Source organism: Canis aureus, chromosome 25 (assembly GCF_053574225.1).
Source record: "Canis aureus isolate CA01 chromosome 25, VMU_Caureus_v.1.0, whole genome shotgun sequence".
NCBI classification, from domain to species: domain Eukaryota; kingdom Metazoa; phylum Chordata; class Mammalia; order Carnivora; family Canidae; genus Canis; species Canis aureus.
Genome location: NC_135635.1, coordinates 40,169,069 through 40,183,878, shown reverse-complemented (window position 1 = coordinate 40,183,878; position 14,810 = coordinate 40,169,069). Strand labels below are relative to the sequence as shown.

The window sequence follows — 14,810 nt, the reverse complement described above, 5'->3', positions numbered from 1 at the left end:
GGGCAAAGAGACACCCTTGGCATGGTTCTTCTCTCAACTGAGCAGCTTACCTTCCTAATTAAAGGTTGAGGAGTACACAGAGTATCAACCCAAGGAAATACAGTCATTTTGTTATTGCTAACGGCTGGAAATCAGTAATTGTCCCTACCTTCGTCCAGATTAAAATGCCCAAATACAAAGCTGAAACTCCAATCCTCCAATCCCCTTTCTGTCTCTTTGTGTTCAATTGAACATGGATTCTACGAAAGAAACTGATGAGGCCGACCCAACAACCCTGGGGCCTGTGCCCTCAAGGAGGGTTCTCCTGAGTCCCTTCAATGGGCTGGGTGAGCCAGGCTAAGTACCACATCTTCCACAGCCTGAGTCAACCACTGCACCAGGGGCAGACAGCAGTCCTTGGCTGTTAGCCAACTACTCATATCTCTGAATACCTTGCCATAATCCCAAAGGTACTGGAGGACAGCAATCTCCCAGGCAGGGATCTTGAAGTTTTTTGTTTTGTTTTGTTTTGTTTTTGTTTCTTGCTTATGTCTGTGACTTCCAGACCCACAAAATGCTGTGGTTTTCCGTTTCTAAAACAGAGGCATGTCCCTCTGCGAAAAGCCCAGGCGTGTCAGGCTAATTAAATTTAGCTATCTTGTGGTTGTTGTTGTAACGTGTGATCCGCCAATGTTATTCAACGTGTTAAGACGTTTTCTGTTTATGTTGGTTACATACCCATGTGGTGTGGGTGGAGAACATCACTCAAGGGAATATCATTAGCAGGAACGGGGAGCTCAAGGGTTCCAGAGACACGTGGTGAGACAGTGGCTCCCGGGATCAAACAGTTGGGCCGTGTCCATGGTAACTTATCCACATGCTAGTCCTCTCACTCTTTCTAAGGCAAGATCAATCCCTTAGATCTACCTGAGGTCCTTGACTCCCACAGACAGGCTTGCACCTGCCACAGCCAGCCGAGAGGCTTTGTCGGGGAGGACAGATTCCCCTTTCTCTGTCAGGCAGAGAGATCACACCAGGTCCAAAAAGGCTGAATGACTTGCCCAAAGTTTCCCAAGAGAGTAGGCGAGAAGCCGTCTGCTCTCACCTCATAGCTAGGAGCACACAAGTTCCCAAACCACTATAAGCTGTTTTGCCACCTGCCTAAATTCCAGAGAAATCGCTTGACAGTTGGTTGTCCCCTGTCCTGACCCCTTTGCCTGGGCTCTCTTTCCTCACTGTTTCAAATGTCTCCTCCAACCACTGCCTATAACCCTCTGCTTGCTTCTCAGCCCCTCCTCGGCCCCAGCCACACTTGGGTCTCTACCAGTCAGCCTCTCTTGACCAAGAATGCTTTCACCCAGGTCCCGTAAATCTCCCAACCACAATTCTTTTCTCTTTCAAATCTCTGCTTTCTACTCCAAACTCACCTGTCCCATAAGTTGCCTTTTTCTCTCACAAACCATACTAAATCAAGTTACTACCCCTTTGAAACCTTCTACAACGTGGCCCTGGCACACTGACAGATCGCTGTGAGTGTCAGCCACCCGCTTATAAGTATACTACTTAGAGCTCTGTGACCTCCATCAGCAGCGTTCTACTGGAAGCACCTTGTGTCCCGCCATGACACTTCGAGCTTCCTGTTCCCTGCCTTCTTTTAGCTTTGACACCAATCCCAGGACAAAGCTCTTCATCCAGTAAACCCGTGAAGATCCATTCTCATGTTGTTAACAGACTCTCAGTTCTGTTTTAAGAAAAACCTTCGAGAGTCTGGGTTTCTGTGATCTGATGGTGTCATACTTACTCTGCTCCCATGTCTGAGGCCCCTAGAGCTTCAGAAACCCCACTTCACTCTCACTGGAAAACAAGAAGACATTCCCATGACAGAGGCAGAGCCTCCACAAAATCCCACATTGGACAGGAGCCAGACACTGGGACAGGCCACGGAAGAGTCTCCCCCAGAGCCCAGTGCAAACCAATGGGGGTGTCTGTTGTGAAACCTACAACTGAGACCCCGCAATACAGTAGTGCCATGGAGAGAGCTACTAAGTTGACAAAAACAAGAAGTGACAGCTGACAACATGGAAGATGTCACAACAAAAAAACTATAAAAAGTGGAATTGAGAAATCAAAAACATGGCATTCTCTGCCTAACAGAGGCACAAATGATTCTATCCAGCTCAACAAGCTAAGAGTGGCCCATCATTCCTGCTATGCACAGGGGAATGCTCATGACAACAACCCCACTGTAAGGCAGAGGCTGACTATGGCCAGTGAGCTCCACTGACCAGAGTGGTACTGACCCCACACCAGTTTTCCCTCAGAGCTTAACATCAGATAGCTGGAAACCTAGCTTGCTCTGTGTAACCTTCAGCCACATGTTACAAGGGAAAAAAACAAAACAAAAAAACAATCATTTCTGGAGTCAGGTAGGCCTTGGTTTGAACCCCAGACGGGCTGGCTCTGTGGCTTATGGAAGCTCCTTGTCTCACCGAATTCAGTATCCTCATCTGTAAAATGGAGGTAAGAATACCCACTTTGCAGGATCATTGGGAGCCCACACACAAAGGTACATGGTTAAAATGCATTGATTTACTGTAAAAACAAAACAAACATAGTCTTATGATTATACAGTATTTGTCAAAACTCCTGAGCTGGAGAGCTATGCAAAATCCTGCCAGCTTAGGGAATATTATTGTTTTCCTCTAGGGAGTGGATAAATAATGCCTTTATTTAACCAAGACTATGTCCATCATCACAGTATTTGTGTGATACTTTATCACAGTCTTCAAAATAACATCGTGGGCCATGTGGAACAGGTCGTATAGTCCCTATTTCATAGCCAAGAAAACTGAGGTTCAGGAGAAAATGGCTTGTCCAGACATTACATCAACTGGAAACAAAGCTGGAGCTAAAAGAAAGTTCTTTTCATTCTTAACCCACTGCTCCTAGTCTACAGGAATGTCCCTAAGCCAGGACTCAATGCATGCTCTATCCATCCTCTAACTTTGTAAGTGGCAGCCTCGCTCCCTCTCCATTTTCTTCCTGGATAGGGAGCTCTTATTTGTTTAAGATTGTCTTCAGATGCATCCTCTCCAAATCTCTGATCACATTCGCTTTTTCTTCCCTGAACTATTTCTAGTCTAGCTGAGTTCTTTCCTTGGGTGTGATGACCTTAGACACACGTGAGGCTTTGCCATGATTTGGTAAGTGATGTGATCCTAAAAGTGGGCCTTGACAATTTCCAGGGTCTTCGAGTGCCATAACACATCACATGGATATTCCCAGAAATAGTTATGGTCACCCCCAATAATCTTTGCCTTAGGCATAGCCAATTCACCTGAGCCCATCACCGTAGATAACTAGTTTGGGGGTCCCAGTTTCCTAGTTTCCCCTCATGATCTCTTCCATGTGCTATTTTTTACAGCCTCACAGTTGCTTTTTGCAAATTTCTCCACCAGCTTGTCCCTTCATTTCCCAGAAAAACTAGGGGTCATCTACAGGCTTAGAGGTCTGACCCTGACCTCGAGTTCATTTCCATGTGCCCGGCACTAGCATCCGATATATGGTCAATGGAAAATATGTGTTGGTTCCCCTACACCAGGTAAGGTGTGTAGAAGGACCCTGCTCTAAGTTTCCCAGGCCACTGAGCCCAGAAAAGAAGCATTGGGACGATGCTGCTGCTGAGCATCCCGTGTCACATGAGGACATGCAGAAAGGCCTGGGAGTGTTATATATGTACAGAAAAAAAAAAAAAAAAAAACACCTCAGGTACGTGAGAGCCATTAGGGACACAAGAGTTCTTTTCCATTTTTTAAAGGACTGAGCTCCTGGAAGCTGAACTGGAATCAAAAGGAGGGAAACCAGCAAAGTTACTTCTCTGGTTCATGACCTCCTAGTGGCTAGAAACGTCCAGCAGAGAAACAAGCTTCCCCTGAGGCAATGTGCTCTCTACTACAAGAAAAATCAAGCCAAGGCTGGGCATTTGCTAGATGAATATGCTGTGAGAGAGCAAGTCTCCATCCCTTCGCTCCAGGCCAGGCCTCAAGATGATGACCCCTAAGTGCCATCCACCTCTCTGTGCCACGGTTTGGTACCGGTGGTTGTGGGTAACTGAGAGTTCGTTGCTCATGAGGGACCAAAGGGACGTGCAGTATATAGCTTGCCATATATCTTTAGAATAATAGCAGCCTCTCTTCCTCCCCAGGATGTTGGATAGAAAAGAATCAAGGAGGCAATGAGCTGTGAGCTGTACAGCCTGGTCCTACCTCAGTGCTGCCCATGGAATTCCGGGTGGGCCTGGGAAGTGTGTGTGTGTGTGTGTGTGTGTGTGTGTAGCTTCCTGGTGCTGGGGATCCACCATTTGTACCATAAGGCTGACATTCCAGGCAGAATGAAGAGTTTGATCTGAAACAGGAGCCACCATCCATGGAAGGCTGTTCTGAAACTTGAGAGGCTGCCCTACTATGACCAAGCCAGCCTCTGGGTACAGCCTAGAGTGGAGAACACTTTATTCCAACTCCTTATAGGTCACAGGCCACAGGCTTTCCCCCAGGAGGAGACGCTAGACTTAATAAACAGCCTAACTTATTTCCTCATCTGTAAAATGGGCCAGAATATAATAGCACAGAACATTACCATCCTTGTTTTGGCCCTGCCTTAATCTGCTACAGCCTGTTGTTCCATGTCTACTCTACCTCTCGACCTCTGGAAGGAAAAGGAACATTCTTCAGGCCCACAAGATGCTAATTCTTTCCAGCCTGCAAAATGCTTCCCAGCTAAATCCAATACTTCAAATGTTGGGACCCATGCAAACACCAGGGTCTAGTCCTATATTGCACCTCTCCTTGGCCTCCCCTCCCTTGGATCTAGCCTCACCAACTTCAACACTGGATTCTCTAACTCACAGGGCAGAATGAGGGACGTGGGCCAGATTGGCACAGAATCTACACAAGTCAACTTTTGACCTAAACCACTCATAATCAATAGTTGTGAAGGATCTGACTTTGGGTCAGTGGGATTTCTGGCCATTGATAGCGGGCTAAACAGTAAATCCATATATGGAGTAGCCCAAGCTGGCTATGAAGACACATTCATGGCCTTTAACCTCAGCTTTTCAGAAAGGAGCATTTCTAATTCAAGGGCCACCTCTTCCAGGAAGCCTTCCCTTATTCTGCTAGTAGCAATTACTCTTCATCTGTTGCCCTGCAGTATTAGGTTTGTACTTATGTTATAATCCTTATAAGCCCTCACTTCATCCTGCCTTGCATATGCCTACCTCCCTACATAACTGCTGGATTCACTTCACCTCCTCATGCTGCCTAGCACAAAGACTTGCTCACCGTAAGCATCAGTAAATGCTTATACTGCATTGGACTGAACTGCCTTTATACATCCCAGAGAAGGATCAAGGAGGAGGCAGCAGGGCTCAGGAAATAATTAATCACAGGTTGATCAACATTTTTTTACTCTCCATTCCCTCCCCCAAACCAGCTGCAGCTGGTCCTCCCTGAGCCTGGCCTGCTGAGAAGCCTCCTAAGAAAGAATGTGGCTTCCTCTGTCTTCCTTCTGGAGGGATTTAGATGGGTCACATTTCAGGAGGGTAGAAGTGGGGCCCAGAGACCAAGAGGGAATGGATCAAATCACACAGCCTTCTAGAGGCTGTCCTGGAGAACTCTGGGGAGGACAAGGCCCTCTGTCTTATGTAGGAGGAGGGAAAGGCAGCTCCTGTGATGCCAAGGCTCCAGACAGGCTCCCCACGGACTAGGATAGAAAGATCTGGGATTCTAAGGTGACAAAGATGTGTATGTAGCAAGGTGGGGACACAGGGCCACCCGTCTCATCAGATGAGGCCCAAAGGCTCCTGAGATGGTACAACCCCATAGAAATCACTCTCAAGCCACTGTGGAAGTGTTCATAACTGAAGGCTTCAAGCCAGGACATTTCTAAGAGAACTCCAGAGCTGCCACATGGATGGGTTTCATGCCCAGGGCCTGATTTTTAGGAAGCCTCCCTCATGAAGTGGGCATTCCTGAAAGGGAATCACTCCTCTCCAGACTGTATTCCTGATTCCGTACAGCAAACGCTATGGTGCCCTCGTGTTATCCCCTGGGTGAATTCCCCAAAGCCAATGTGCTGCCATCATGCTAAGCTTAGGAGACTTCTGGACCTCCTCTCTTTCTCACACCATCATATGCAGCCCGTGGCCAGGGTTAAAAACAAAAATTTTGTAGATCAGCTTCAACACAGGAGCTAATCAGACTCAGATTTAAAACCTTTGTCTCATCCATATTAAAACCTTCCTGCTAAGAAAATCAGCCTGTGAGCAGACATTAATCTTAGTGAAAAGACAGGTCATGGCCCTGACTAATAGTGGGTCACATCTGTACAAATCCAAGAGGCCCCAAGTCCCCCGATTCCCCAGAAAATAAGACTGATTCCCTCCTAGGATATTAGGGAGTAAACCCAGAGCAGTATATAGGCAAAAAAAAATCTACTTTTCTGGCTGTGAGGACCCTCTCATGGCTCCTAAGGGACCAGAGGAGTCATTTACTTGCAGCTAAGGCATCATTTCATCCATTGTCTTGGTCATAAGCTGTGTTCCTGCCAGGGCACAAGTGCTGCTGGCTAGAAGTTGCCAGAGAGAACTACTGTGAGTGGCATCCTTGCTGGATACCTCCCTGGAGAACTTTCCAGGCAACGTTTACACACACACACACACACACACACACACACACACTCAGCTCACACCCCACCCAAGCTTTCTAGAGCAAAGATAGGATCCAGGGTTGGAGAGCCCTGTTGGGCTGGGAACCAGTCATCAGCAGACTCACAGTGCAGCCTGCTGGGCATGAATGAAGGTGCAGCAGCAGGAGGCAGGGGTGAAAGGTACAGGGAAGGGTGCCTTGCCTCCCCTCTGTCCACTTGCAACACCTAGGAAAGGAGCCTCAAACCCCAAACTGCAAGTTTAGGCTTGAAGGCCTGTGGAAGGGGAAAGACAGTTCTGGGGCTTTCAAAACGCAAACAGTTCTCCCCGCCCTCCCCACACTGCTCCACTGAGTTCCCAACTGCTCAATGCTTTAGAATGTTCCAAATGGTTGGCATAAGGGAGGAGCACTGGGAATCCACAGGAGGAACAGAAGCTCTGCACTGAAAATAAGGAGCTGAGTGTCCAAGGAAATAGGCGGGAATACCTCCTAGTAAGCTTTGTATCAATTATCATTTCTAACTTCTGTAAGACTCCCCTGCTTCTGCCAATCTTTCAACACAAACATATGGGTGCAATTTCTACATGCAGCACAAAGAGAGTATAGTCCACGTTAGTAAAGTAGCAACAGAACAGCACTGACCCGGTGTGGGGGCCGGTGACGGCTCAGGGAAGGCAGCCACCGGCTGGACTCCATGGGCCAGGTGGGTCCCGACAGGTGGCGGCAGGAAAGATGGAGAAGCCGCTGGAGAGAATGGGCAGTGAGAAGCACCCACAGGACCTGGCGTCAGGGCAGGCCGTGGGAAAGGAGAAAGGACAGCCGACAAAGAGGAGGAAGGAGGTGGCCTTGACAGAATCAGAAAAAGTGAGTTGGGCCATTTGGAAGGCAATTGTAACATGAGTTTCGGGTGGCACCTGCTGAGTGCGGGTAGCCGTGGCCCACACCCTGCACCCTGTTTTCTCCCTGTTCATGAACCCTCTAGCAATGTGTTCTTGCTTGCCACCTCGCTTACCCACCTATTACTCGGCTTGCCCCTAATGCCCCAGCCCTTCCCTCCCACCCACCCCCCAATTACTGTCACTTTTTCCTTCCAGCGGCTCCAGGTCAGAGTTTCTTATACCACTGGGTAGACAGCAGCCCCCCCGGGACCCCCCCCCCCCGGCATACTATCCAGCCTCCCCTTCCCTTCCCCTCCAGCCAGCCTTCCAGAGATGCCTGAGGCTCCAGCCTTCCTCCCTTTTGGCCAAACCAGCCAGGCTGCTGGCCTCGCCCAGGGGCTATGGGAGCTCCCTGAGCCATCTGATGTGTGAGGAGCAGTGGACAGCCTCCAATTCTGCAGCACACCATGCCCCGTCTAGACAGATTTGAGCTCTGTGTCCTCAGGAACCGCCAGGCCCCAGAGCAGGGCTTTGCTCCAAAGGCAATTCTTCCACTGCAGGTGAGGCTGCTTTGGTGGCCAAAACTGAGTGCACATTGGAGCCATTTCCCACTTAGCTGGCAGCCAGTCACCTGAGGTCTCTGGGGGGGGACAGACAAGGCTCTCTGGTAGGGAGAGTTCTTATTTTTTAATCATATTTTTAAAAAACGAATGAGTAGTTGGAGAAAACAGGCGACAGAGTGGGTGGCCACTTGGGATGCAGAGAGGAAGATCAAAGCCCACCAAGCATGGAGGAAACAGCCTTGGTGTGGCCCAGAGAACAGTCTAGGTGGCCCATGCTTCATACAAGGCGGCCCAGGAATGGGAGGTGCAGGGTGAGGAAGCCTCAGTCACAGGCACCCCGTGGCCCTGCTCTGGACCCCAGCACTTCAGTTAACGGTCTTCAGCTGTAACAAACACCTGCCGTCAAGAGACGTCCAAACCGAGCTCCCAGTTCCCTGGGAGGGCCATCATATCTCTGGGTGGGAGGTGAACCTACCCAAACTGCGGCCCCCAGGCTGCTTTCTTCTTCCAAGAAGAAGCTGGAATTCCTCCCTCTGGACACAGTCCTTCTGGCTGCTGCCCCTCTCACAATCCCAGCCCAGGGCAATTAGCCAGGAACACTCTCTGTGTTTACCGGCTGATTAATTAGCTCATTATAAGAGCCACAAGTGACCGTGTGGCAGTGAGTCCATCATGTCAGTCATGGGCCAAAAGTCCCCATCTTTTCCAAATGAATATGGGCTACCAGGTTTCTTCACTGATCCCTTAGGTCAGTCTCCCATTTTTCCCCAAATTTGTGATAAGCAGGATCCTGAAGACCAGAGAGGGAATGTGGCTTTCCCAAAGAAGCAATAGCCCCTAGGTGGGCTCAGCCTCCGCTCTCAGCCCATGCTTTCCCACTGCACAGTGGTGCCTCCCAACATTCCAGCTGGGAAAGATGCTGGGCTCCAAGGGCCCACTGAGTTTCTGAAGCCCTCGACCCATTTAGACTAGTCAGACCTATAGCACTCTAGTAAGTTCTCTCAAAGGACTTTCATTAATCTTCTGTAGAAGCTAGGAAAACTCCCAAGGTACCAGGAGGGTGGCACTGAAGGGAGGGATCCCAAGACTCTGTTTCTTCTCCCTTCTAATGTGGAGAAACCAGAAAAAGCTGACATTCACTCTTAGACCAGCCAGCTTAGTCCTCATGTGATTTGCCAGGTCTTCCCTTCTCTTGGTCAACACCGTGGCATAACTTGGGCATAACCCAAGGATCTGCTTTACCCCATCCTCCAGGACAAATGTGAAGGACAATAGACGAGTGATAACTGCATACACACACACACACACACACACACACACACACACACATACACACGAGCAGGCAAGGAAAGAGACCATAGGCTGAAGACTTCAAGACAGAAGTCATGATATGTCAATTACATTATCTGCTGCCCCAAAACAGACCCTATTACCCACCCTCTGTCCTTGTGCTGCTTCCCCAGGCATCAGACATACAGCAGGATTATCACAGACCAGAAAAGCAGGTGCCTCTGCTTGGTCAGTAGACTGAATGCCAAGGGTTAAGAGGGTTGATGGGTATCTTTCAGGATTTGCAACTCTAGGGTCCTCCCAAGAGTGCCCCCCCACATCTTACCTGATGAGGTCAATAGGTTGAAACTTATAAAACACTCCATAGCGTGCCCATTCTTGATACAGCAACTAAACAAGAAAAAGAGGGAAACAGATTAGAGGTCGAGGGGACCATTTTTTCAGTCCACCTTAGCTAGTCAAACTTTTATACTCAAAGCCCAGCTTCTAGGAAAATTCTCACAAGACATCCAGGAGGAAGGTATCCAAAGGCAGGAGGCCACACAGGCTGACTTCCCTTCCCCACATAATAAAGGTGACCTTCACCACACTCCGGGGCAGTGCCTGCTACACCTGCCAGTTATAACCCCACATTTCACTCCCTCGCCTGGCTTAGTCCAGCAAAGCAGAGCCTGGCATTCCTTCATTCACTCCTTAAACAAGTACTTATTGAGCACCTACTACGTGCCAGACGCTGGAGACAGCTGTAAACCAAACAAAGTCATTGCTACCATAGATCTTATGCCCTGATGTATGGGGACAAACAGAAACACATCAACATACAAGATTTATAAATGCCATGAGGAAAACTAAATCAAGGCAAGGGAGCAGAACACCAAGGGCAGGGCAGTAGGGTAGGGTGCTATTTCAGGCAGATGGCAAAGGAAGGCCTCTCCAAGGTGACATTTGAGCTGAGACCTGAAGGAAGTGAAGGAACATGCCTGGCAGAAGCATGCTCTTCCTGTGCAAAGGCCCTGAGGAAGGCATGTGTGGTATGTCCTGGGGAAATAGGGAAGCCAGGTGGCTGGGGCAGCGTGAGCATGAGGAGAATAATCAGAGATAACATCAGAAGGTACCAAGGTGGCAGATCACTCAGGGGCATGCAGGCCATGCTAAAACCTTTGTACTGTGAAGGAAGCCAGGGAGAGATATGCAGCCATGAGGAGGAATGATCTGGTGTGGACTGGAGATCGCTCATGCCAGCTGCTGTATGGGGAAGAGACTGAGAGCTAGCACAGGAGCAGGGGTCTCTGTACTGGTCCAGGGGAGGTGAAAGCGGCCTTCAGCACCGAGGCAGCAGGTGATCATGATTATGTTTTAATGGTAGAGTAAGACTTAGTGTCAGATTGGATGTGGGGTGAGATGGAGGACTGGTCCTGAGGCACTGCGTAAATGGTGACACCATGTGCTGTGGAAAAGCCGGAGAGAAAGGATAGGACCAGGAGCTCAGTCTGGGTGCCCTGTAGGCATTCCAATGGGGCTACTGAGTAAGCAACTGGGTGTAAGCCTCTGGATTTCAAAGGAGTGTTTACCTCCTAACTTTACAAAGAAGATGTAAATTTGGGAGATGTCTGACAGGAAATGACTTGTAAGGTCATTAAACTATGGAGGCAATCGCCAAGGGAGAGGAAGTGGGTAAAGAAGAGGATGACAGTGGGGCCCCGGTGTGGCAACATTAAGAGACCAAGGAGATGATGAGCAGCAAAGGAGACAGAAGCGCAGCCAACGATGTGGAGAGCTAGCAGTGTGTGGTGTCCCAGAAGCCCCAGGACAACTGGTTTCAAAAAGAAGAAAATGACCAGCTGAGTCAAACACGGCTGATGGGTCAGGTCAGGTGAGAATGGAGAAGTGACCTCCAGATTCGGTGACTTTAAGGTCACTCATGACCTTGACAAGAGTGGTTTCTGTGCTGGTGTGGGGGCAACACCCCCACATTAAGCCATGTCATCTTGTGATGTTTGCACAGCAACTTTAGCAGAGCCAGCCCATGGACAAAACCTACGTGTCACTCTTGAACTAACCGCATTTCAGTTTCAAACACCTGGCCAGCGAGCTTCACAGATTATCCAAAGGTAAATGAAATAATTAGGCACCATCGGGGATCCCTGGGTGGCGCAGCGGTTTGGCGCCTGCCTTTGGCCCAGGGCGCGATCCTGGAGACCCGGGATCGAGTCCCACATCGGGCTCCCGGTGCATGGAGCCTGCTTCTCCCTCTGCCTGTGTCTCTGCCTCTCTCTCTCTCTCTCTCTCTGTGACTATCATAAATAAATAAAAATTAAAATATATATATATATAAAATAATTAGGCACCATCAAGATACCCACATGAAAAAGGCATTAGCATGTAATAAATTCTCTGTCTAGAATTGACAGGTTTGCAATACACTGGCTATCCTGTTATGTTCTCTGTTCTCCTTACACACCACACGTCCTTACACATCACAGAGAATTCACAAGGAATTCTGTCCAGGAGAAGCAGCTCTAACTGGATATTTTGGATATCCAGTTGAACACCAGGAAGCCATCCTTTTCACTGAAGACCCTTTAAAGACATGATTTTTTCACAAACTGACATAGGAACTAGCATTCCTACTTCATGGGTGTAGACTCTTAATTGTGATACTATCTCCAGGTTCTCGGCAAAGCAGAACCTGAAACTGCACGGACCCTGAGAGAGCAAACTGCAGCCACACGTGGCACCCCCTGCAAAGGAGGAAACCCAGACACAAAAGGGGGTTGTGTGACTGGCAGAGGAAGATGTGAATCCATGAGTTTGGATGCTGCTCCCTCCAGACAGGTGGCTCCTAACCGAATTCCAGCATGATCATTAAATCTCCTCCTCCCTTACACCTCAGGTGCTTCTGCTGCCCTGGGTCTCTATTCCCTCTCCTAGTGCAATCCCTGCACTCACCAGCACCCAGCTGTCACAGTGACATCATCCGTGGCCCACAGGGAGGCCCGTGTGCGTCAGGAGGTACGGGCAAGGACTCCCCTGAGGGCTGTGGGTCGTCACTGCCTGCCTCATAGGCTCTAACCTCCAGCTCCAGAATGGATTCCTCTCTGAGTCACATATCAAGCCAAAACCTGAACCTGAGAGCACCTATCTGCCACTGCCTGGGAGGGAAAAACTAAAAATGCTCTGAGAACCAGTAGGGTACAGTTGGCTCCGGCCCACACTGAGAGCTGTAAGGACATCTGGAGGTCCCGTTTTCAATATAGTGCCCTCCAAGCACAAAGCTAGATTCTGTTTGTGGATACAGATGAGGCTGAGCCAAGAGAGCTGCGTGAGCTCAGTGAAGACAGGCTGTATGGGCACAGAGGATGTGACGGGGCAGCCCCTGTGAGGGAGCTGCCACTACAGAGCACCAAACCTGGGAAGGGACACGGCAGTTAGGGCCAAATGCTCTGCCCAAGCTGGCTCATGCCTCCCTGCAGGGGAGGCAAGGAAACAGGCGGGGAGCACTGTAGACCCTTCCCCATTCCTATAAATGTTCACTCACACATACTTAGAGACCAAGTGGGTCATGCTACTACAGCCCAGGCTGCAGTGTCCCAGAACAGACTAGCCATCAGGGTGGAGGGATGTATGCTCTGGAGCCTCTGCCCCACGGGGATTAGCGTGGTGGAGTAAAGTACAGGAAGACATCCACAGTATCTTGTAACAATCCCTTTAAATATGCAGTGTCTAGATACTGCTAATGCAGGTTTTAGCAAATCTACTTTCTCCCTCAGAGCCACACCATGTCCTCTTCACGACCGGCCAAGCCTGCGAATAGATTAGGGAAAGTCTGCAGCTCCCTCTCAATGGACAGTGCCTCATATCAGAGGCCCTGGATGGAATTCCAGACATGTCGGCCTGACCCCAAACCTTTAGGTAGCAATGACCCACAGGGACTCACCCCCCTGCCTGATGCATTGGGGCATTCAAGCAACCAGTTGGCTCCCTGGTGCTCACACTTGACAGTGGGTCAGTTGGTTTTAGTATTTTGTGAAACCATAAAAGAACCCAACTGTTGGGGCATCTGAGTGGCTCAGTGGTTGAGCACCTGCCTTTGGCTCAGAGTGTGGTCCTGGGATCGAGTCCCACACTGGGCTCCCCGAAGAGAGCCTGCTTCTCCCTCTGCTTATGTCTCTGTCTCTCTCTATCTCTCATGAATAAATAAATAAAACCTTTTTTAAAAATTATTTTTTTAAAAAAAAGAACCCAACTGTTAAAACCACTTGCAATGCCAGAAAACGGCAAGATGTTTGAGACTCCTGGCTCTCTCGAAGGCCTCAGGCTTCTCAGAGGGCTGGACCTGCACCAGGAACAAAGATGCCAGCTGCAGCCAACTGTGAGGTGGCGATGGGGCAGGGTGAAGTGAATGGAAGAGAAGGGAAGGCTACTCCCAGATCTTGCAATGAACTGTTTGAATTTTTGGCAAGTTGCTTTGACTCCCTAGGCCTTCTCCACTAGCAAAATTAGTGCAGAAGGAGAAAAAATCAATCCTCAAGTGAAATCCAGAACCAAAGTACCTTTCTGGTCATAAAAACAGACCTGACTCTCTTTGTACACCTTTTAGTGGGGTCACTTTATAACCATCCACTAGAGAAGAAAATCACCTGCCAAAAAAGCTGGAAAATCCAAGAGTCAGGGTTTAAAGATTGCTAAAGAGAATCACAGTCCAGTGATGTGCTGCAGGCTCCCCTGTAGGTGGGTGAGGATGCTGTAGGGAGCCCTCAGATGCTTACGGTCACTTCCCTGGGTGCTTGAGAAAAGCAGGCAGGTCTTGGCTAACATGGAACTAGGTGGCTACTGGCAGTGGCTGGAGGGAGGGGACCATCCACACCCAAGCTGCTCCTCTTCCTGCTGCCCTGCTTTCTAGAAAGGCGGAAACCCCCTGTTCTCCCGAGGCAGGGTGCGTCTTGTTAATTACCCTCCAGGAACCGGAGAGAGAGACTTCCAGCCCCTGGCCAGGGCTGAGTCATCGAGACGCACAACTACACGAGGCAAGCTGGAAGGGAAGAAGAGTGCATTCTCAGGGGCCTCTGGGCTTTCCTGGGATCTGCCCACAAGGAGCCTGGGCCTCAGGGAGATCAGGGAACAGGCACAAGTGGCAGGGTAGAGTAAAGGAGAACATCCAGGAACTGGCAGGACCAGCAGCTTGCAATGCCCTTGCAAGTCACCTCTGGAGGCCCCCAGAGGGGGATCCCCCTGCAGCTCCCAACCCTTCTCCACGTCCTCCAGCAACAGATGCAAGGATTCTCCCTGGCACCCAACCAAAATCCTTCCTGCAGCCCTCTCCAAGAACACTAGGCTATTATAATACAATTAAAACAAATCAATATGCTGCATTTATTCAGAGGTTTAGACTCTTT

General features: G+C 49.4%; 1 protein-coding gene across 4 annotated transcripts in view; it reads right to left on the bottom strand.

The window, feature by feature from the left end:
- Positions 1-14,810, bottom strand: part of ANO2 (anoctamin 2) — a 343,520-nt gene that overhangs the window by 205,222 nt on the left and 123,488 nt on the right. For all 4 annotated transcript variants that reach the window (XM_077871350.1, XM_077871352.1, XM_077871354.1 and 1 more), the window contains one exon: positions 9,740-9,804. In XM_077871350.1, coding sequence (XP_077727476.1) covers positions 9,740-9,804 — 65 coding nt within the window. The remainder of the gene's footprint in view (positions 1-9,739; positions 9,805-14,810) is intronic.